Source organism: Talpa europaea (genome assembly GCF_964194135.1).
Source record: "Talpa europaea genome assembly, chromosome: 8".
NCBI classification, from domain to species: Eukaryota; Metazoa; Chordata; class Mammalia; order Eulipotyphla; family Talpidae; genus Talpa; species Talpa europaea.
Genome location: NC_140075.1, coordinates 86,534,125 through 86,557,737, shown reverse-complemented (window position 1 = coordinate 86,557,737; position 23,613 = coordinate 86,534,125). Strand labels below are relative to the sequence as shown.

Below are 23,613 nucleotides of genomic sequence, written 5' to 3'. Positions count from 1 at the left end.
AGCTCAGGTATAAAATGAATCTGAAACATCTTGTGCCAGGAAGTAAGCAAGTGCTCTAAGAATGACTGGGATATAACAAAAGGACACAGGAGCCAGCTTGAGGGGGCTCTCACTGGCCAAATCAAGGATAATTAAAGCATCAAAAATTATAGTAACAGTCTGCAATCCAATGTGTAAATAAGAATCTCTGATGCTACAGTTATATAAATACAAAAATGGGAGAGAAGAGAAACTCCATAGAAAGTCAACTAATCACTAATTACTATAAAAGAAATGATGGAATTAGAAATTACCACTTGGCGGGCCTCCCTGGTGGTGCAAGGGGTTAAGCATCACACTATAAAGCAATCTGCAGCCTCTGCAGCACAAGTTCGATCCCCGGCCGGTGAGGGAGCAACCCACAAGGCGCAGCAGACCTCTCCTGATTCACCCGCTGCTTCCCTCAGCATTGTACTTCGGTCAATCTGCCTGTTCTGTCCCCCACTCTGTCTCTGGTGAATCCTCTCACCCCCTGCATCTCTGGCCTGTACCCCAGCTCTTGTATGCGTACCTAAATAAAATAAATCTTTAAAAAAACGGCTATGACAACAAAATAAAAGGTATAATCAGGATTTTCCTCTGCTATGAAAGACAATATTGCAACAGTTGCCAAAATCTGAATTAATTCTATAGATAATGATGTTGTATCAATGACAATATTCTGATTTTAGCACCACACTGTGAATATGTAAGAAAATGTTTTTGTTTTTAATCAAGATATCCTGAATCATTTGAGGTTATCATGTCTGCAGCCTGAATCATGTCTGCAGCCTCCTGCTAAATGCTAAATAGAAAACAAATCATTACACAAAGACACAGTTAAGGATAAAGCAAATGTGATAAAATATTAACATTTGGTTCCCAGTCACAAAAAGTGGGCTATTCCTTCAAGTTTTCTATAAATCTGAAATTAAGTTGAAATAAAAAATTGAAAGACATGAATCAACATTCCTGAGAAAACAATCTGCAAATTACTTTTTGTTTGTTTGTTTGCCTGGCACATGTCAGGTATTATTCTAAATGCTTCCTTCTATTTATTCATTTAATTTTTACTATAACACTTTATCACAATAACCCTTCGTTTGTAAAATGAAACCAAAGCCCATAGGTGACAATTTTTCCAAGGTCCTAAGGTAACTAAGTGGTAGAAATAAATTCAAACTGTTAGTCTAGCTATTTAGTGCCATTATTTTAGTTTTAATGCTAAATAATGTATTCTAGATTAATATTAAATTGCACTTTTATTTGGTTAAATGTGTACCTCTTAGAATGAAGGGTAGAATAAAATGAAAGTTTTGTCAATTATTTGTATTATTAGGCAGTATTTATTTCTATGTTTTATCTAAACAACACACTACCAGTTTTAATTGCATTCAGTTATCTCTAAAGACTCGTTTTAACCTATTTTTTGAAAGGGCAATTAGTCAAAGTTTAAAACCACCAAACAGTTAATTAAAGAGAACTGAGAAGAAAGTCCTGATATGTATGAATCCTCAGGAAGAAAACTCATGACTCATAATCTACATTGATTTTTTAACACACATTATTATGCTCAGGAAGACATGCTAAGTGTTTGGATTGCTGACATTATTGGAATTATATTAACTGCTTTTTCAAATATTTCATATGGTTTTAAAAATTATCAACTTTAGTGAGACAAAATTTATCCAGATCATCTTAAACTATTATAGTCACATACATTAGCATTTTATTGAAGATTAATCATACATCAGCAAGGTCTACAATCTGAATTCTCACCGCTACTTGCACACAAGATCAGGAAGGTTTTGCTCTTTTACCTGATTTTCCTTGGTATCAGAGAAATAATTTGTGAGTCTACTGAGTTAACATTATAGAAGAGGGGCCTCCCTGGTGGTGCAAGGTGTTGTGTGCCAGCACTATGAAGCTATCCGCAGCCACTGCACCATGAGTTCAATCCCCGCCAGGGAGGTGACCCTACATGGCGCAGCAGACCTCTCCTGTCTCGCCTGCTGCTCTCCTCAGCAGTGTATTTCAGCCAATCTGCCTGTTCTGTTCCCTGTTCTGTCTCTGGTGAATCTTCTCACCCCCCACAACTCTGGCCTGCACCTCAGCTCTTGTATGCATACATACATAAATCTTAAAAAATAATTATAGAAGAGAAAGTAAGCAACTGATTATAAAACCAGTAATGAAATCAAACCAATAGTCTTCATTATTTATTCATCTTAAATAAACTTGCTTAGAAATCAAACTAAGCCTATAGGACGTATACTCCTAGTATAAATTGAAAACAAAAGATTAGTGGAGTTTTCTTTTCTTTCTTTCTTTTGGGTAGTGTGGGGGTGGAGCTGCTCAACATCCAGCTTAAGAGGCACAATCCCTTTGTATTATACATTGAAAATACAAGATACTTATTTGTTCAGCCTCTCTTGCAGTTAGAACATGGGCATGCCATCTAGACTTTGTCAGTGACAAAGTACCTGCTCTTTTCTGAATGAAAAAATTGTGAGACAAGCAGCAGGAATGGAGACAGAATCATTAGAAAGAGCCGATGGCCTTTATGCATCATTTCCACAAACAACAATGGCAGCACTATTGGGGGCAACGCTCACAATCCAGGTCAAAGTCAGTGGTATAACATGGGGTGTTTGGTGCCAATAGTGATGGTCTCCTTTGAACACACCTGCCTAAGACTGGATTTTTCCCATTCAGGGTCTGGTATTCCAGACCTGCTAGAAATTCTGCAAGCTCTCCAACTTCCTTTTCTTTCTTTTTTTTCCAATTCTAGACTTGAATGTTTCCTTTTGTAATAAAAAAAAAAATCTTTACTATAGAGATATCATTTATGTACCATACAATTCACTCATTTAAAGTGTATGACTAAATGTTTTTAGCACAGATTCACAGATATGTACAACCATCAATATAGTCAAATTTACAACATTTTCATCACCTATCCCCATAAGCTATCATCATCACCCTCCTATCTCCAACCCCAGGCTTAAACACAAACCCGTCTACTTTCTGTCTTGACAGATTTCCCTCTTCTGGGCTTCTGTATGAATGGAATCATATCATTGGTGGACTTAAGTGACTGGCTTCTTTAACTTAGCATAACATTTCAAGGTTCATTCAACTTGTAGTATGTATCAGTATTTCATTTTTTTTAAATGGACAAATGGATATACCACATTTTGCTGATCCATTTTCCACTGATAGACATTCAGTTTGTTTCCATATTTTGGCTACTACAAAAAATATTTCTTTAAATATTTGCGTACAAGTTTTTATGTGTATATATGTTTTCATTTCACTAAGGTACATACCTAGGAGTGGAACTGCTGGATCATACAGCAACTCTATGTTTAATCACATGATTGTTTTTTCAAAGTGGCTGCACAATTTTATATTCTCAGCAGTAGTGAATGAAGGTTCTGATTTTGCCACAACTTTTGGAAAATTTTTCTGACTTTTTGATACTAGCCACCTTTGGGTGGAAAGTGTTATCTCACTGAGGTTTTGATTTGCATTTCCATAAAAGCTAGTGATGTTGAACTTCTTTTCATGTGCTTATTCGCCATTTGTTTATCTACCTAGGAGAAATGTTATTTCAGACCATTGCCCATTTTAAAGATGGATTTACTTTTCTTTTCATTATTGAATAATAGAGTTCTTCTCCTTTAACTACATTTCTTTTCGGCTAAACATAGCCAGAGTCAGATGCTTGCAACTAAGAACTCTGACTAAAATATATTGCCTTCCCTCTTTATTATTTCTATTAAGTTTGCAAAGGAACTGTGTGAGGGAATTCTAAAAATAAATGATGAAAGTGGCTTAGTTCTGTGGAAAACAGAAGAGACAGCAGTATACCCCAAAGCAGAAAGTTTTGTGTACATTCATATACAGGATATGTAGAATATGAAGCATATTGGAGGGCTCATACTATTTATGTTTTTCATAAAATATTTTATATAAGCTAAGCCTTTGAATTTCTTTGACTTCAACAGCCTTTTACAAATCAAGCTGTAAAATGTCTTTTAAGATGCACTTTTTTTTTTACACATTTGCCTTTAAAAGTTTGCTTTATGGTAAGTTTCAGAATTAATCAACATTTACTAACAATGTCCACAAGCTGAGGAGAGATACCTGTAAGAATTTATAGTAAGCAAAGAATGCTGGGCATATTACCTGAGCAGTACTTTGAGCATGCTTCATTTCACCTTAATGAGACAGAAATAAATGAATATAAAACAAGCCGAGGTGTCAAAATGATTCCATGAAGGCAAGTCTGAGAGGCGTGGCAAGGCCCAAATTAGCTTCACATTGTCCACCTGTGGCCTCTACCCTCTGTTGTCTCCTGGCACTGTGTGCCACAGCACCAATGACCATCTCACTCAAACACAGAAGGCATTTGGGACCTACGCTGATGACTCCTGGGGACACACTACTGAGTTGACATCTGGGGAGCCCACATCTCTTGGGCTCTCCTTCAATGGCTCCAGGTCTTCTGTGTTTTCTATGAATGGCTCCTCTTCTCCCATTACCTCCTCCAGAGTCAGTGTTTCCTAAGATTTACTCTCAGGCAACTGCTCTTCTCCACTAAAACCGCCTGGTGGTTTTATCCACTATCTTGCTTTCAATTGCCAACCATAAACTGAAAAATCCAAAACTGCCTCCAGCACTGGTGGCTCTCCCTTGGTTTTGGGCTTCAGTATCTCTGACGGACAGTTGCATACCTCCAACCAAAGCCACTCGGACCTGGCTGTCCCACAGAAGCGCAATGCCATCTTGTGGGAAATTAACTTCTCTTCCTCTTCCCTGAAATGATTCCTGCTCAGTATTCCCCATCTTAGTGAGTTTCATTATATGTCTAGTTTGGAGATTTGAGTCAAGAGACCTGTCATCGGCAAAGCTGTCCTACCTCTCTCCCTGTCAAATAGATCACATTCTACCAAATTTACTTCATAACATTTTAAAAAATGGATCCTCTTCCATCTATCCACACCAGCACTGCCGCTCTGCCCTCAGCAGCAGCTCAGGCTCACACCAACACAGGGGCCTGGCAGGCTGGCTGCCTCACTAGGCCCACCAAAGGCACCACAGCCAGGGTTCTGAAGCTTACCTGATCTTGCACTTTTCTGCCTGCAATCCTTTAATGAAGCCTCTCTGATTATCAGACATTCAAGTTCCTCTTCACAACAGACAAGAGCTTTTGTAACTAATCTCAGCCTCCATGTCACTTCATTTTTTGGACACAGCCCATCTCAAACTCTGTGTTTGAACAAGAGAGACGACTGACTGTCAGCCCCTGTGCTTACCTGTGGCTTCTCCTCCTCCACGTTTCTTGGCTCTTGGTTTCTCTCAGTGTGGGACGCCGCTTTGCCTTCACTTGGTCGACCCCACTTATGGTTTACAACTCAGCATGGGGACCACCTTTCTATGTGTCCCCCAAAGTACTTTCACTAAACCCTTCTCCAGTCTCACTAAATTAAGCATATTAAATGAGTATTGAATACAGATTTTCTATTTATTTATATAAAAAAGACGCAACCTTGGGTTCTAGAACATGTTAAGTGTAACTTAATCAAAACATAGTAAGGAAACAAGATCTGAGCAACTTAAAATCCTTTCATGTATTATAAAGCCAGCAGAATTATTTTTGGACTACAGATAACAATAACACTGTCTAGCTATGTCAGTGTATTATCAGTATATTTTTAAAATTCAGGGTGTATCATTTCATATGTGTGTGTGGCCCTAGAAAAGCAATTTGATTTTTAAAAACTACATGTTTTCACATTATGCATATATATATATATACACACACACACACACACACATATATTTAAGACATATGTTATCTTTAGTTTTTAACACTCTCCAAGTAGTAACAGCTAATTATCTCAGGCTAAGTTCAATCATTTTCAAATAAAGCTTTGTAAAATGACTTATGCCACTTTTAAGAAATTCAGTGTTTTTTAAAGTGCAATAAATTGACAGAAAATATGTTTTGGTGTTTGGGTAAATTTTGCTTGCTTTAAAAACCATGTGCTTTGTCACTGCTTCATTTATTGTTATAAAAACTCTTAATAGCCAATGATATTAAGGGAAAACTAAAGGATTCATTTTTGTTTGTTGCATTTTAAATAAAGGAATATGCAAATGAATATATTTCACAGAAACTAAAGAGTAATCATTTCATCCTTTTGTACTTCAACTCAAGTGTCTGAATGTTATTTTGGCAAAAGCACAGAAATAATAATTTACTTAAAATCATTTCTATATTATTGGATTTTTTTCCTATCAAATATTTCAAAGAAAATAATATAATACACAATTTCAGTTGCTCATATTGTCTTTCACATACTGATATATAAAGAAAGTCCCTTATATTTTCTCAGATTTTTGTGAAATTTTAAACAAAATATCTCATATTTTACATCTTACATCTTATTGAACTAAATATCAACAAACCTTCCCTATCAATAAGTCACTGCACATTAAGACATTAAAATGTGCAAAAGGCTTACCTAGGTAATACTGCAAAAATCTCAGACATGAATATGTCTGAAGACAAATTTAGTTTTTAACTTTAAAACAAACTAGGTGATTAAGCAAGCACTTTTATTATTTATTTACTTATGAGTTCTTAAAAAAGGTATTTTCCTACAAACTTACAGAACTCCTAGAGCCTCCAATCAATGCACTGTCTGTTTTGACTACTGGGGCCTGTATTATCTTAGGAGTCTGGACAATTATAATCCCTCTCAATGAAGGGTACCCCAGAATGAGGGATTAGACAAGTTAGTTTTAATCTCTTTTGGGGAATATTTCTAACCATAAATACACTCTACACATTTTTTTCCCTGAAAATTCTATATACACACTTAAAATTTTTATTGGCAGAGTTAAATTACATAAACAGAATGAAACAGTATTCTTAAATCTTCCTGCATGTAATTATTATTAAATAAATTGGTAGCCCAAATTTCTGGCTAAGTAATATTTCTTTTAAAAATATATGGAAGGAATGTCTAATCTGACATTAGTATGTAAGCATTAGTTTTAAATAAAATTGCTCTGAGTACACAAAAAAAGTTGGTTGTACCATTCATGAAGTCAAATGTATGCATGAACTATAAACATAAGGATTTCTCAAATAGGACAAAACAACTGTTAGCTACTCATATAAGTGATGATTTTCTTTCAAATGAAAATGACATAATCAAAAATACCACGGTGTTGTCACTTGGTAATCCAGGAATCTTAATTTCCTCTCAACTACACTTAATGTGCTAAAGTGACATCGTAAAACCAGGTCATTAAAATTAAGATATTTTTATTGAAACTGATGAAAGTATGACAACTAAATTTTAGAAAAAAGAGAAATTCAAATGAGGTTTTGAATGAAATGAGAACTCTTTTCACCAGAACTCATTAAATTGCAAAATCACCTAAACTAGTTTCCATTTTAAATTAAGAACACCTTGTCATAAATTGAAAAAAATGTTTTCTACTCCCAATCTATTTCTAATAGAGCCTCAGAGAAGGAGACCAAGAGACATTTCTTCAGGTGAAATATGTATTTTTGAAATCTAACCTAATTTACAGAAAGATAATGTCTTAATGGGCTAGGATTCCACACTTTAAAAACACCATTGCTGTGATACCTAATAACACAGCCATGATACTGCAAGTTAGTCACATTATCAATTCAAATAATCAAAATTTTTTACAAAAATCTTCAAGCTATAGGCGAGATATGCTCAATTTTCTGAGATCTCAGATGAAAGGAATAAGCAATGAAAAGATGGTTCAAAATCATCTAAAAGTCATTGAAGTCATATATGCCATACATATATTTTATATATTACATATAAAATACAAATTTAATGTATTTACATCTTTCTAATTGCTGTTTTACTTGGGTTAACACTAAACTTAGGTGATTACCATTCCAGGTAATTCCAGGTAACCATTCCAGTGGTTAGTAAGTAAGGAAAGGTATACAAAGCACATGATAGATACCATGGGAAGGTGGTGAAGGGTTTAAAATTCCACCCAGATAATGTAAAGGACAGAGATTCTCCACTTAGATAATGACTATGAAATGTTATTCAGAGCATCCTCACAAATGTGAGGGTCAGAATCCTATGGGTAAAACACAACTGCCTTCATTTTGGTTCACAAAATCCTCGAACCTAGATAAGGCTCCTGAGAAAGGAACTGATTGTGCAGTAGTTTTCTCACAGATGGAATACTATTCATCTGTTGACACAATGGATAAATCGGGAGGTTACAATTTACACCACTGACACAGGTTTGCTACTGATGATAAGGTATATTTTTCTTTCCGCTACACGGTATTTGATTTTCATGTGTAGTCACATGTTTGTCTAACCCTCAATCAAAAGGCAAATAACAGAAACCTGAAATTCTTTCAGAACACACATTTGACGTGCCTCATAAAATTCATGAATGTATTTGTCTTCAGTGTCACTTGCATGCAAAGAACCCAGCATGGCAGGCACACTCCCCTCTTCCTACACTGAAAACTCCTGTACTTGAAGGAAGTGGAATCAAGCAGGGAGGGCACAGTGCAATACCTGAGCATTATTGCTAAATAAATCACTATTAGTGTTGCCTCACACTGATGACTTAAAAAGTGCAATAGGTTACAGGGAAACCAGGATACATCAAGAGCAGATTGACCACCCCCCAGTCTCCCAAGTTGTTAATCTTTCAGGGTCTTGTTCATGAAAATTATATAAGTGCTCCTTTCTGACTCATTCACATAATCAACACCCACATATTTATCCCTTCATTGCGCCTGGAAATGGTCAAACTGAACATCCACTCTCTTCCAGTGGATGTTCACTTTCTGCAAATACATATTGAACATCTAATATGTGCCAGGTGCTCTGTGGGCAAATTACAGCCAATGGCCATTTAAAGAGTAGTCGAATCAAAGTCATTAGTAGAATCAAGTTTAGCTCTAATGAACATAAATTAACAATTTGGGACACAGTCCCACATTACTGCCACACTTAAAAAATGCAAAATATTCCATCTTTAAAAGTTTGCACATAAGCCCCTTTCCCCACAATTTGTAAAAATTGTCAGTCCATACAAGACCCTACCAAAGTTAGTTCTATTTTTTGAGATTCAGTCTAAGGAGAACTGTTTCAACTCTGAATTTTCTGCTACAAAAATATCAACTACAAGTACACTAAAAGGAAAAGTACCAAATATTAGTCCTGATTTAAAACCACTAACTAAAATTGGGCAAAAAAAATTGAAAAACCTTCACAAAGGAAAAAAGCACCATGGAAATGGAGGGGACAGTTATGAATAGCTTCCACAGCCTACTTTAAAATAACATCCAAATTAAAGGTTTTCATCAATCTTGTCTGAAATGTTTAAAAATCACACAAACTCTCAAGTCACCACTGATAGTGTTTTGTTTTCAGTAGCAAAACTAAAGTTGGTTAAAAGTTTATTCCAGCATATAATTCTCAAAGGTCCTGGCCAAGACACAGCAACACACTAAATCCTTTTTAGCTGAAAACTTAGGAGACACTGCATAATTTCTAAAATGTTAAGCTATTAGAGGTATATGAAGTAACTTAAAAAATCCAAATAACTAAATCCAGCAGAATGCAGGTATTAAACTACTTTCATTAGCAACACTGACCAACTCAATATACAAGAAATTTAATATTAAATAGTGTTATTACGCAGTTATGAGGTATCTCTCAATTCAACTCATTAACAGTGTTTTCTATTTTCACACCTTTGAAAGGCAGTAAGTCTATGAGTTATGATCTATAATTTTATTTGTCGTTTTAAGAAATACAAGCATTTGTTATGATAGCCATAATGACTGGTGACTAGTTCCAGTGGCAAAATCTCGGCAGGAAACAGATTTAGCAATTTAAATGTTTTATAAGTTTTTGTAATTGAGGAAACTTTTCATAATCTGACATTTGTTAAAACCACTTATTAGAAATTATGCAGCACAGTAGCTGTGGAAATATGAGCTAGCTTCACAATTATAAAGTCAGCCTATGTAGCCCTTCCCTATTGTATATAGTGGCATAAACCCCACGGCGGCCTATCAGCTAACTGGCAGGCAGGGGGCTGCTCTATTCAAAGTGAGAGATACAAGCTGCAGGGCAAAAACCTGGCAGCTCCCATCTGACCCCACAATCCCCTACTGGTGACAGCTCCAAGCTCCATGGCAAATTAGGCCTTCTCATATTACAATTGGAGAAGACAGATTCCATTAGCAGTATCTGAAATTGAGTGGAGAGCTGCACTGTTATCAGACTTGACTCATAAGCACTGCTATTAATCAGAGCTATGATAGCATTTATATATTTCAAGCTATCTGCTGCCGCTGTGATATTCTGCTACAAAGGGTTGATGGGACTTAGGAAAGTGAACAATAGAGCTTTCTGGGAAAAGCAGAGTAAATCAAGAAAGTCTATGACTTCCGCACATTCTGAAGGGATTGTGGTTTACATAAATTTTCTCCCAATTGGAGATTGAGCTCTTCCTCATCTTACACATGGGATTTAGTTGTCACTCAATGGTAACAGCTGTGAAAAGGTGAAGCGGCCCACCGCTCAGAATATTGCCTTCGCTTTTAAAGCAATTAACCCATGAACAGGAGGATACCTGGTGATATCAAAGGGATTAGGCCAGGCAGTGCATTATTAACATTTCCTTGAACTAATTCTAACTCTGACTAGCTGTCAGAAAAGACTCTATAGTCTTAAGAAAGAGTTTTTGCCCTGCTTTTTTCCCTTCAAAATGAAGTGCTGCTATTTGAGTGTAATGTGTCCCTCTACTTATAAGAAAATGCAAATGAACCAAGCTCTTAATATGCTTAACCAGTCTGAGTTGATGCAATTTTAATACAAGTGTGAGAGAAATATATGATCAATTAAGCAGGGATCAAGACAGATATTCTCCTGAATGGAAATTAATGCTCCAGTACTTTCCATTCTTATTCAACTACAAAAACTTGGCGACTATTTGTTACTTATGCATAGTTACCTCTGAAATTAGGAAGATCTTCACATTATTCTCTATGGCAATAATCTAAAATACTCTTTGAGCTGGAAAATCCAGATGTCCCTTAAGCAGGAGATTCTACATTCTCTAAGGTATGGCATTTTAATTTTCTCTTCTTTATTGAATGGGCTTTTAGCTGAGACTTTAAGAAGAGTAGATGCAGTACTCAGAATCAAGTGTGTTTTCCAAAAGTTAAGTCAAATTAATTTTTAGCACCTGCAAAATGTTTAGAAATATATAGTTTATGAAAAATAAAATACTACACAAATAAAATACTGGCACAAAACGATCTGCAGGGTGGTATCTAAACGGTACTAAAATTAGCTATTATATTATTACTAAAATTGGCTATAAGTTGTCTGTGGCAAGTAGGCATAACTTCAACATACCTTCAATTATCATCAAAGTTCATATACTCTAGATAACCTCCTTGCCATTAAGAGAAATGATTTCTTACTGTACAACGTTAATGGTGTTAGAAGGTTTGTTATGCAAAAAACAGTGCCTTTTAGGAAAAAAAATCTGAAAACCTTTAACAGTGGTTTTGTTTCACTTTCCTTAAAAGCTGAATGTTGATGATAAAAACTAAAATTGTTTTACTCTTGGTTCATATGAATGCTCAACAAATACTTTTGAATGAATTCTCCTTTAGTTCCATTTGGCCCAAACAGTTCGAAAAGGATAAGCTCTCAAGCCTATCAAGCACACGTCCCCTGACCTGTAACTACAAAATAATTGATAGAAGATATGTCCTCATCTGAGGTCATAAACAACTTAAATCTGCCTGAGGTGAAGAATTTCTATGTAATGCTATCAACATACTCCATTCTCTCTTCATGACATCAAAACACAGGACATGTAAGCACACTGATGTTTAATGACAGTGATTTCAGTATTCCTTCTAGTTGGATATTTCTTAGAAAATAAGTTTGAAATTCAAGTAGTAAGTAATGCTAAATGGTGTTCACATGAGTGACTTGCATTATCTATAACTTTCTTATTTTGTATTAGTAGGATTTGTGGATTTCAAATACGATACTTTAAATACCATACTATCAAACTTAAAAATCATTTACTTCAATTGCCCTTAAAAGATAAAATCCCAGTTCCTATAAACCACTAACTGTATTACAGACTCTTGAGTGCACAGATGTACGCATTAATAAAATGAATGCTATTTCATATAAGCGAAATGTATTAAACTCCCATAACATAATGCATGCTTAAAAATATCCCTGAAGGGGACATTACATAAATAAGTACATACAGAATCGACAGCCACAATCTTACTATTTTTAATTCAATAAACTAGAGTGACACATACAGCTTTCAATGTGCTGTTTTACTCATAGGCTTGCTACATTAGGGCAGAGCAAATATAAATGAGTTCTTGCCAACCATTAGGAAAGATTGACAAAAAATGCAGTGTTAATGACATCTTAAGGCTTTTAAAAGCAAGAGAAAGATGCAAGGAAAGCAAAAATTACATAGTAATTGGAAACAACGAATAAATTGTTCTTTCAATCTAAGTCATGTTTACTGAAAAAAATGGAGCTTTTTACATCAACACATTTAAACAGAAATTTGCTTTTGAAATACAATCTTTGTTTAAAAGGTACAGAAGGTCTTTATGTCCACCCCAAGAGCTAAATATAGTGAATGCTATGTGAACAATTACCTGAAAAAAAACCTAAACCTGTTAAAAGAATTAATTTACTGCACACCAGTCAGCACTAATCCTTCATGTACAGTAATGTTCTCTTAAGTGATGGAGGAAAAGAAAGAATAAAACTGTTTCCTGGATCAAAACCCTTCAATATTCAACAACAAAATGGAATGATGATTTGGCCTGTAAATGATTATAGTAGTGAAATGTCTCCTAAACAAATTCTGATAAAGGAGTCAACCTGTAAAGGAATACATTTACTGTACGCTGGGACTGAAAAAAAGCCGTCACTGTAATGGCTGGACAAAAACTGTGTCCTGCTGTTGGGTTTATATTCACAGAAGAAAGGTTTTAAAGGTTAAGTTCAGGTCATACAACAAATGAAATTGTAACAAGCCAGCTGACATTGTATAATGTCTTCTTCCACTCAATCAATAGGCTACTGTTAGTCCTATTACCATAGAGATGGCTTGCTCGTTCCTGAAGGGTGTCTATTGTTTGACAAAACAGATTTGCCACTTGAACTAGGTTGTTCCCAAAGGACGTGTACCTTATCAATTATTTGTATTCAAAATAATGAAGTATTTTCATATTAAAATGTATGAAAGAGATAATATCATTAGATTCCTTTTTTGAAAGAAAGCAACTTTTTCAAAGTGCTATGTTACTAAAACCCCTCAAATATGAAGTATAGTCATATTAGGAGTTTTAATTTAAAGCATGTGTCAGCAAGTATACAAATTTGTCATTAAGAATGCATATTTTTTTTAAAAAAGATCACAGGCTAGTGTGCTAATCTAAAACCCATTACAATAATAAGCATAATAATGAATAAGTTATTTTAAAACATGGACAACTTCGAGGAAAATTATTGCCCAAAGCTATTTGGGTTTGTAAAGATAAAGATTATAATATATGATTTTTTATAGAGATTTTCATGTGGAATGGCATTAATAATTAATACAATGAAAAAACATTAGAAATTAATCACTTTATTTGTGTAAGAGCTATTTATATCCACATAGTATTTAAATACATGTATATATTATAGAAGTGATCCTCTAAAATATAGTTGAGCTATCAAAATAAATACAAGTATTAGTTTTTATTAAATGTCTGTCTTAAAATGTCTTGTGAAAATTAGTAACTCATATATTCAATACAGAATGGATAAGTTCTAAATTTCAGCCTAGATATTTAGAAATAAAAAAGATCACTTTTTCTTTCAATGGAAATAATGACAGTCTTAATATAAATAATTCAGAAAAAATAATTCTAATAAAATTACTCCAATCATTTGGGAAAAAGTATTGATAACACTGATCACTCCAAACAAAGATGTTATTTCAAACATTTCATGCTTAAAGATTTGGCTATCATTGAGAATCTGTTTAAGACTTAAATAGAAATAAATTAAATAATATAACTAAAAATTTAGTAGATAAAAAACAATTATAATATTTGAATCTGAAGACTTTGCATAAGTAGATTTAAAAGTAAGCTTTAGAGTCATAATTATGTTAACTTTTTCCTTTCTATAAGGAATTCAAAGGGAATTTAGGAAGAATTTAGTAAAAGGGTAATACTCTGAATAACACAAATAAAAACATTCGTCTCTGAAATGATATCTGAAATTGTTTGAATTATATCTCTTTACATGAAAAGAAGTATTTGTTTTTACAATAAAATCTGTAATCGTCTTTGAATGTTGTGTTTTAATTTGGTTTCCCTTTTGCAGGAATAATTTGTATTTTTCACTACAAATGAGTTTACCAATATCCTGACCTAGTGACCCATTTTTTAAAAGCAAGGTAGCCTGTCAAACTAAGAAAGGCTCCCATCAATGAAGTAAGTAGGATCTAATTTGCTTACCTTCTCTACAGCTATAATGGAACAAAGTGAAACCTTAACTAAAACCACATCCCAAATTGATTTCCTTAGTTAATAGCCTTGTTTCAAAAAGTATACAACATGTGCATATTTAGAATACCAAAATAATTAGGCATTAGCTCTGGATCTGATGGGCAGGTGCCCATCAGCAACAGTGTGAGTAATTGAATGATATTTACTATTTGCCAAAAGATGAACTTCATATTGTTGAATTAAACTGGCCCATCTGCATCTTCATAAAATGACAAACCTCATTAGTTCTGCCTGACCAGAGAATTGTGATAATGAACCGGTGACACCTTCGCTCCATTGTATGAAGCAGAACCAACTGTGTAATCATTTGAGGGGTCAAACGCATAAGAAATTACTGTAAATTAAGAAAGTGAAATCACATGAGTGATTAGGAAAGCCATTCAAGAAACAAAGGATCCCCCCCCCCCCAATGTATGTACTTGGGCCCTAAGAAAGTGACATTTCCAATTAGTCAAAATTACATTAGCTAATAAACTACTTTACCTGAAAACGGTGAAAAAAAGTAATGATGCAGCTACCGCTCCAAATAAGCCACACAGAAGATTGACTCGGTAGGCAACAGAGCCAAAAGGAAACAGTATAATTGCCAGTTTAGCCACCAGAGTAAACAAAGGATAGCCAGGAGGATGGGCAACCTACGGAAAAATTAGCAAACAGTTAGAAGGTTTTCATCTGGTAAAGGAAGAGTCCAGCTGGCTTTAATTGAAAAGTAGCTCTTTTCTCAGGCAAGTCTAAAGATTTAAGTGCCAATGACTAAATGTTTGTGTAGTGGTTTTCTATTGTAATCCTCTTGTACCAATACAAATAAATATTTTCCTTAGTGGATTTGGCGGCGTCTATCGCATGGTGTGTCACTTAGAGAAAGGGTGACATATTTCATTGTCAGTTCTTAAGCAGTTTGTTCTCTGGGTTCACAGTACATTAGGGTCATTTCAAAGGCTATTGAAAAAAAGCAGGTTCTGAAATATCGTGTTGGTTAGAAAGTTGAAAGACCACACTGCTATCGGATTACCGCCATGCTGACAGTCCTAAGGTCTTGCCTAAAGGGATCATGCACCATAATAAAGTTTATTAAATAATAAACTTATTAAAACTGTTAACCCGATTTATTTTATTCTCCACAGCTTATACAAAATTTAGGGTGATAATAAGCCAGCTACTGTATATATAGTAAAGGCTTTGCCTTATAATTTAGTTTAATTGGATTTATAACTTAAAGTAAATTGTCACGTACTGTACTTATAAGTTACTAAAAACGGGGGTTTGAAAATAAATTAATCTACTTTATGCCATGCTTAATTAAACTTTCTTAATTCCTAAAACTGTTAATGAGAGCATTGATTAAACAATAAAACTAATACTTACTCCAAGCTCATGTGCGGCTGTGATCAGTTCCCCTGTGAAAAAATAATGTAAAACCAATAATTACTATTAGAAAATGACACTCCTCCAAAGTTTTCAAAATCCAAATGCTTGCACTGGGGTTTTGCATTAATTTGACTGGATAAAACCGCAAATCTGCAGAGATTTACCAGCATGAAATAGTCTAAGAATATTTTCTCCCTTAGGTCTTACTAAACAAACTGTCTTTGGTAATTTTTAATAACGGGTCAGTGGAAATACAGGTGAATTTCAATTTTTAAAAAAATGTTTTCCCTCCTGAAGTTGCATATACTTGCAAATATCTAAAAACCGTTAAGGAATATTAGTGTAAGATGCTGAATTATCCCTTAAGAATTTAGTACAAAACTGTATATAAAGATGTACTCTTAAACGTAAAATCTGAGGTTTGGACACTCCATAAAATGTGTCATACTGCCTTAAATTGGCATTTGGATACCCTTTCTACATTACTTAGGTTGGACATTATTAAATAATTGCCAAATATTTATTGGCTCCAGGTTATTTTATAGAACTTACAGGGTAAACTACCATAACGCACTTTCCAAATTATTATTTACATATCCCGTGATAGTTCTTCACCATTGGCTGTTATTTATAAAATAGTAAGATTTTGTTAAGTGATTATTTATAAAGTGTTAAGATGTTGTTAAAAATATCCTATTTTGTTAAGATTTTATGTACCCAGAGCACAGGAACTGTTTGACTCACCCCTGTACACCATAATACAACAGAATGAAGAACTCAATCAATAATAATGATTTATTAGAGTTACTGGTACCTATTAGGAAATATACTAATATCCATTCCCTATCTTTTAATAGATATCAACACTCTTAATTTTTACTGTCCGCCCCAGTCACAATTTAGACCTTTACTCTTTCTGGCCTAGACTACAGCAGTATCTCTGACCAATCTACTATAATCATCTTCATAATGAACTTATTACTGCTAGCTCCCCTCCCAGAGGGAGGGATTGCATGCCTTGTCTAAGATTTCTCAATGGTTGATCTCTGCTTACTGAATGAAGTTCGTCCTTCATCGTGACATACAAGCTCTCTATGGCTCTGAGGACCCTTTGTTGGACTTATATCCATGGAATCTATGCACACCCCAGGCAAATCTGATTTCCACAGTTCCCCTGGAATGGTACCTCTTATCATTTTTTTTTTTTTGCACCTCTTATCACTCATTTTCTCACCCAACATCCTCTCCTAAATCCTTCAAGGCCTAGTTCAATTGCCATCTTCTCATTGACACCTTTCCTTAAACACACTCCTTCCTGTCTCCCCCATCAGAATTAGTCTACCCCATCAGAATTAATTGCTATTTCCTCCTCCATAGAACCTGTTTGAACTTCCCCATTTAGCACTCAGACTGTCTTGCATTCTAGTTAGTGTTTTCAAGTCTGGTATTTCCCTAAGTTGAAAATACTAGCCTATCTGTTTCAGGATTCTAGCAAGATATCACCTCTCCCTCCTCTGGCTACAACAAAGAATCTAAGTCCTGCAGAGGTTCACGAAGGCTTACCACTGTCATCTTTGCTGCCCAGACACCCCTTTCTTAGGTGAATGACTGCTTGCATGATGGAAGCCCCATAAAGACACCCAGAGACAGATATTGCTCGCTTCAGTCAAATACTTAAGGACATTTTTTTTTTCTGGATACATGTGAATAAAAAATGTCCTTAAGTATTTGACTGAAGCGAGCAATATCTGTCTTTGGGTGTCTTTATGGGGCTTCCATCATGCAAGCAGTCATTCACCTAAGAAAGGGGTGTTCGAGCAGGAGTGCAAACTGGTCCCACTACTATGGAAAGCTGTGTGGAGATTTCTAAACCTGCTAAAGATGGAACTTCCATATGATCCAGCAATTCCACTCCTAGGTATTTACCCAAAGGACACAGAAACATCAATTCCAAAGAACACCTGCACCCCTATGTTTACAGCAGCACTATTTACAATAGCTAAGCTATGGAAACAACCCAAATGCCCAAAAACAGATGACTGGATCAAGAAGATGTGGTACATATACACCATGGAATATTACTCAGCAATCAAAAAAGATAAACATGCAATTTGCAGCAAAACGGATGGAGCTAGCAGGGATCATGCTCAGCGAAATAAGCCAGAAAGAAAAGGAAAAATACCAGATGGTCTCACTCATAGCAGGAATTTAGAAAACCTAAAAAAGGGACCAGGAAAAAGACTAATTATAATAAAGTAAAAATCAAAATCAACAAGCAACTATAAACCAGAGACACACACTACGGGGACGGGGAGGAGTGAGTAGGATCAAAACAAGGAGGAGTGGGAATTGTATGGGGACTGTAACCAAGATAAAAATGCATACATTGTGCAAAAACGAAAAATGATATACAAATATATAAAATTTGAAAAGTAATAATAAATTTTAAAAAACTGGAAAAAAATCTTTAGAATTGGTCAAGGATACTTTATAGTTTTACTCTAGAATGGATTATTGCTTCAGTCCCAAATTGTTTTAAACATTTTTCATTTTTTTATTTCTGTAGGTTCAATAAAGCACAATGAAGATCAAAATTTCAAGGTTACTCTCCTCCACTTAAAATATTCATTATTATACTTAACATTAATAGCCTGTTTTTTTTTTAACCATTAAAAAGCAAATATAAATTCTTGTTCTTTGCTGGAGTTCTGTTGGTATAAAGGTAAATCTGGAATTTGACAAACTTCCATAAACAACTCTTACCAAATGTTAAGATAAAATTTAATAGAAAAGATACTATTCAAAGCCAATATGTATATCCTTGATAGAGAGCTGCAGAGAAATACTACTGTAAAACTGGATGTGGTAAAGGATAAAGTGAGTAGTGCAAAAAAAAAAAAAAAAAAAAAGAAGCTACTAATTCCTTGCTTTACCCCAACCCTTTACTTTCGGGGTTCCACAATCTAATTCTACTACTATCTGCATCAGCATTACCTGCTTTTTAAAAATGAAGATTCCTTAATCATATCCCAAACCTATCCATACAATGACCCTCTGGGATTGGGGCACAGCTTGTCCAGGCAATTCTGAAGTACATTCAAGTTTGAGAATCAGTTTTTTTCTCACCTGGGACATGACTGGGTAGCAAGTTGAGATTGCTAGCAGAAGTTTAACTTGTACAAAAACCAGCTCCCTTCACATTATTCTCTTGATAGTAATCGGACAAATATATTGTTTTGTTAAAGCTATTAAAGGCAGTATCCTTAAAACATAAACACATTTTCCCCAAGAATAACAAATAGGATTCTCTTAGAAAGGACCATAAACTACTCATACGCATGAATCAACTAGGTATATCTAGTGTTGTAAAAATAATTTTGGTGAAATCACCCAATGTGATGGATTTAGGGAGTGTAATTTATGATTTATCAGGAAGAATAACACATGCTCTATTTTGGTTTTGAGTTGCATTCTGTTTATTGATATATCTCATTAATACATTCAAGGAAAACAGTACATTCAACATATAAACAAAATTATTAAAGATATAAATTAAACAGATTTTACCGCCAGCACGTGGAAAAGCTTTTTTTTCAATCCCCAAAAAGGAATCTAAAAATATTAGAGCAACCACTATTTGGCATCAAACTAAACAAACTGGAACACTTAAAGAAGTTTGGTAACTGAAAGTGAATAACTTTTTTTTCTTTAAAAAGATAGTATTAATAAAAACAAGGCAACAAGAGATTTTAAATACTTTTTACATGTGTGATGAATTTAACAAAGAATTTTGTGACATTCTTTGACAAAGACTAGAGGTGAAGACAACATGGTCTCAGGTCAATCTACTTGGATTTTTTTCCTTGAGTGCCCCTACTTTTCAGTTGAGTAATTCTGGACACAATTTAGCTTTAGTTTTGTTGTTAATAAAAAGAAGATACTGCTAGTACCTTCCTAATAAGACAGTAGCTGGAAGGATTAAAACCATAATCCATGCAACGTACTTGTGGCTGCCTGGCACATAGCACATGCTCAGTTAAGTGCTAATTATTCATCTCACCCCCATATTTCACACTCAACTGTAATAAGTAATTACCAATATTTCCTTTTGCCCCCACTCTGGCCAGTACAGGACTACTGAATCTGTGAGTAATGCTCTCCAATATCAAAATGCTCACAACTATAAAGTTATTTCTATTATTTAATATAAACCTGGGTAACATGTAAGTCCATTCCCCACTGTATTAATTAAAGAGATTTTGCTATTTGTTCAACAGGACCTGGAACAATAAAGGTAATGACCTGAAAGTGGAACATCAGGGGTTCTCATTGTGGCAGGCAGCCTTCAAGATGGCTCCCATGGTCCCCAACTCCTGGTATTCTACTCCCCTTATTTTCATTGTGTATCCTCTCCCCTGAGGGGGGCTGGATTTATTGACTAACTTCCAAGAACAAAACCTTGCAGTAGCATTTCACTTTCCAGATAAGATCAAATGACAGAGGTGTCAAAAAGAGGTGCCATCTCTCTGAGTGAAATCAGTTTACTGCGGGGACCCACACACCAAGAATGGGATTAAGTTTAGAAGCAAATACTCCCCAATTTGAGCCTTGAGAGGACTGCAGTTCCAGCCCACACAGTGACAGCAACGCCATGAGTAAGAGCACTCTGCTAAAGTGCACTCTGAAGCCTGATCCACAGAAAATGAGGCAATAAACATTTGTTTTTAGCTACTGAATTTGATGTGTTGATATACAGCAACACTAACAAACACACTCGGTTTCCTCAATCTGCAGATTCACCACCTTCAGTCACACATCATTTTGACATCAGTGGCTGTTATTTAGCATTATTGGAATGGGTACTGGATTTTGTTTCTTCTAAACACATGACAACTATTCATGATTTAAATGGCCCATAAGTCTATTCTTTTCTTTTTAATAGAAGCAGTTTGCTTTAAGCTGCTCCTGGCTCCCTCTCTTCAAATGTTCTCCCCCAAATATCTGAAGTATCATCCTGACTAGCGATTCTGAAGGAGCACATACCCATCATCCACTATCAATCACACATCCCTCTCTCTCCAATAATGTATCCCCACTTAACATGTAGCTGTGTGTTCAGTAAATTGTGCAATCTATGTCCGCACTAATACTCTCCACACTGGTTCACCACGACTGTTAATCCCTTTGTCCCGAACACAATACGAACTCATTAAGTAGTATTTGTGGACCACAAAAGAATGCAAAAGCAGAAACTCAGATCCAGAAAAGTGATGTGGGGACGTCCTAGTAAGCCCCGACCAGACAGCTCAGAACTGAGCAACCAGAGCTACAAGAACGGAAAGAGGAGCTGGTTCCGCAGCGCAGAGCCCGCGGCTGGGCACAGGCCCGGAAGGGGGGCGCGCCCTGGCCAAGCCCCGGGAGGACGGTGAAGCAGGGGGTGGGGGGCCCTGAGAGTACTTTACCCGAGTCTCCCCCCGGCACCGAGGGGGGCAGCGTGAGGGTGAACACGGCGGCCACAGCGGCGAACACGGCGACGCCGCCGCGCAAGCCCCCGGAGCGCCGCGGCCCCACTCGGGCTGCCCGCCCCCGGGCCGGGCCCCTGCTGTCGCCATGGACACCCATGGGCCAGTGGGACTCGGGAAAGCGGGTGCGCGGGGCCCAAGGGCCCCGGGGCCGCACAGAGCTTCCCGGGCGCGAGGCGAGCGGAGTCGCGGGGCGGCCGCAGCGGCTTCCGGGTCGGGGCTCCGCGGGCCGGACCGCACCTTTCTCCGCCAGAGCAGGGGGGGAAGCGCCAGAAGAGCCAGGCCCTGGGAGTTCTTGTGCAGAGAGCTATGGTTTGAGGTTTACACACTTAAAAGAGAAAAACTACAAGCTTTAAAACCATGGAGAAAGCCCTCCCTTAAGAACAAGCTTAGGCACAGGGCCGCCGTCTTTATGGCTACTCCCCCCCTCTCTTCACGCCTACTTGGTTGGGCCTGACAGAGAAGGAAGCAGGGTTGAAGAGCGGGGGTGAGGAAGAGCTGCTTCTGCCCCCTATGGTGCGGGGTGGAACTACACAAAAGAACCCAAAAGTGAAAGAAACCCATAAAAGAACCCAAATGTGGAGCCTAAAAACTGAAAACGAGGGGAAGTGTGTGATGAGTGCGTGCTAAATAAGCCTGTATTACATTGTATTTAGTACCATGATTACATTGTATTTAGTACCATGATTACATTGTATTAGTATACATTGTATACTACATTGTATATACAATCGTATATACATTGTATTTAGTACATTGTATTTAGTGCCATGATTACAAGAGTGTGTGCTAATTATTAAGTCGTTGAGTCATTTTTCAGAGAGATTAAAATAAAGTCTTTTTCTGTTTTGTTTTGTTTTTCTTATGGCATGAGGAAAACTTGGTTGATGAACTAGGAAACTTGAGTTTCTGCATTAATACAAATAAAACACACTATGATAAAGATATCTCCTAGTTTAATGAAGAGGAGGGTTTTTCCCCACCAACTGGGAGAACATTTTTGCACCCAACACTAATGATAAAGGACTGATCACAAAAATCTGCAAAGAGCTGATGAGACTCAACAACAACAAAGAAAATAATCCAGTCAAAAAATGGGCAGAAGAGCTTAAAAGAAACTTCTCTGAAGAGGAAATGCAAATGGCCAACAGGCATATGAAAAAATGTTCAACATCACTTGTCATCAGGGAAATGCAAATCAAAACTACCATGAGATACCATCTTACACCAGTGAGAATGGCACATATTAAAAAAACTAGCAACAACAAATGTTGGCGAGGGTGTGGAGAAAAAGGAACTCTTCTGCACTGTTGGTGGGAGTGCAAACTGGTCCAACCACTTTGGAAAGCTGTGTGGAGATTTCTGGACCTACTAAACATAGAGCTTCCATATGATCCAGCAATTCCACTCCTAGGTATTTACCCAAAGGACACAGAAACATCAATTCCAAACAACACCTGCACCCCTATGTTTATAGCAGCACTGTTTACAATAGCTAAGCTTTGGAAACAACCCAAATGCCCAAAAATAGATGACTGGATCAAGAAGATGTGGTACATATATACCATGGAATATTACTCAGCATTCAAAAAAGATAAACACATGCAATTTGCAGCAACATGGATGGCGCTGGAAGGGATCATGCTCAGCGAAATAAGCCAAAAAGAAAAAGAAAAATACCGGATGGTCTCACTCATAGCAGGAATCTAGAAAACTTAAATAAGGGACCAGGAAAATGAATAACTATAAGATAGTGAAAATCAAAATCAACAAAAAACTATGAACCAGAGACACTTTTAGGGGGGCGGGAGGGGAGGGATTGGGGTCAGAATGGGGGGGCTGCAATTGTATGGGGAATATAACAATAAAATTTATTAAAAAAAAAAAAAGAGGAGGGGTTTTTTTTTTTGGTAGATCTTTAACCACTAAGTGGGAAATAAGATGGAGACACTGTTCTTTCCAATTAGCAGCAATGCAATAAAAAATAGGGACTCTTCCCCACATAGCAGGTTCTTAGGAAGATATTAAAGCTTA

At 36.2% G+C, this 23,613-nt stretch overlaps 1 protein-coding gene across 1 annotated transcript in view; it reads right to left on the bottom strand.

The window, feature by feature from the left end:
- Positions 1–21,679, bottom strand: part of TMEM260 (transmembrane protein 260) — a gene marked incomplete at both ends in the record, with an annotated part of 51,795 nt that extends 30,116 nt beyond the window's left edge. The window contains 3 exons of the mRNA XM_084240647.1: positions 15,173–15,324; positions 16,055–16,086; positions 21,520–21,679. Coding sequence (XP_084096773.1) covers positions 15,173–15,324; positions 16,055–16,086; positions 21,520–21,679 — 344 coding nt within the window. The remainder of the gene's footprint in view (positions 1–15,172; positions 15,325–16,054; positions 16,087–21,519) is intronic.
- Positions 21,680–23,613: the final 1,934 nt, after the last annotated feature.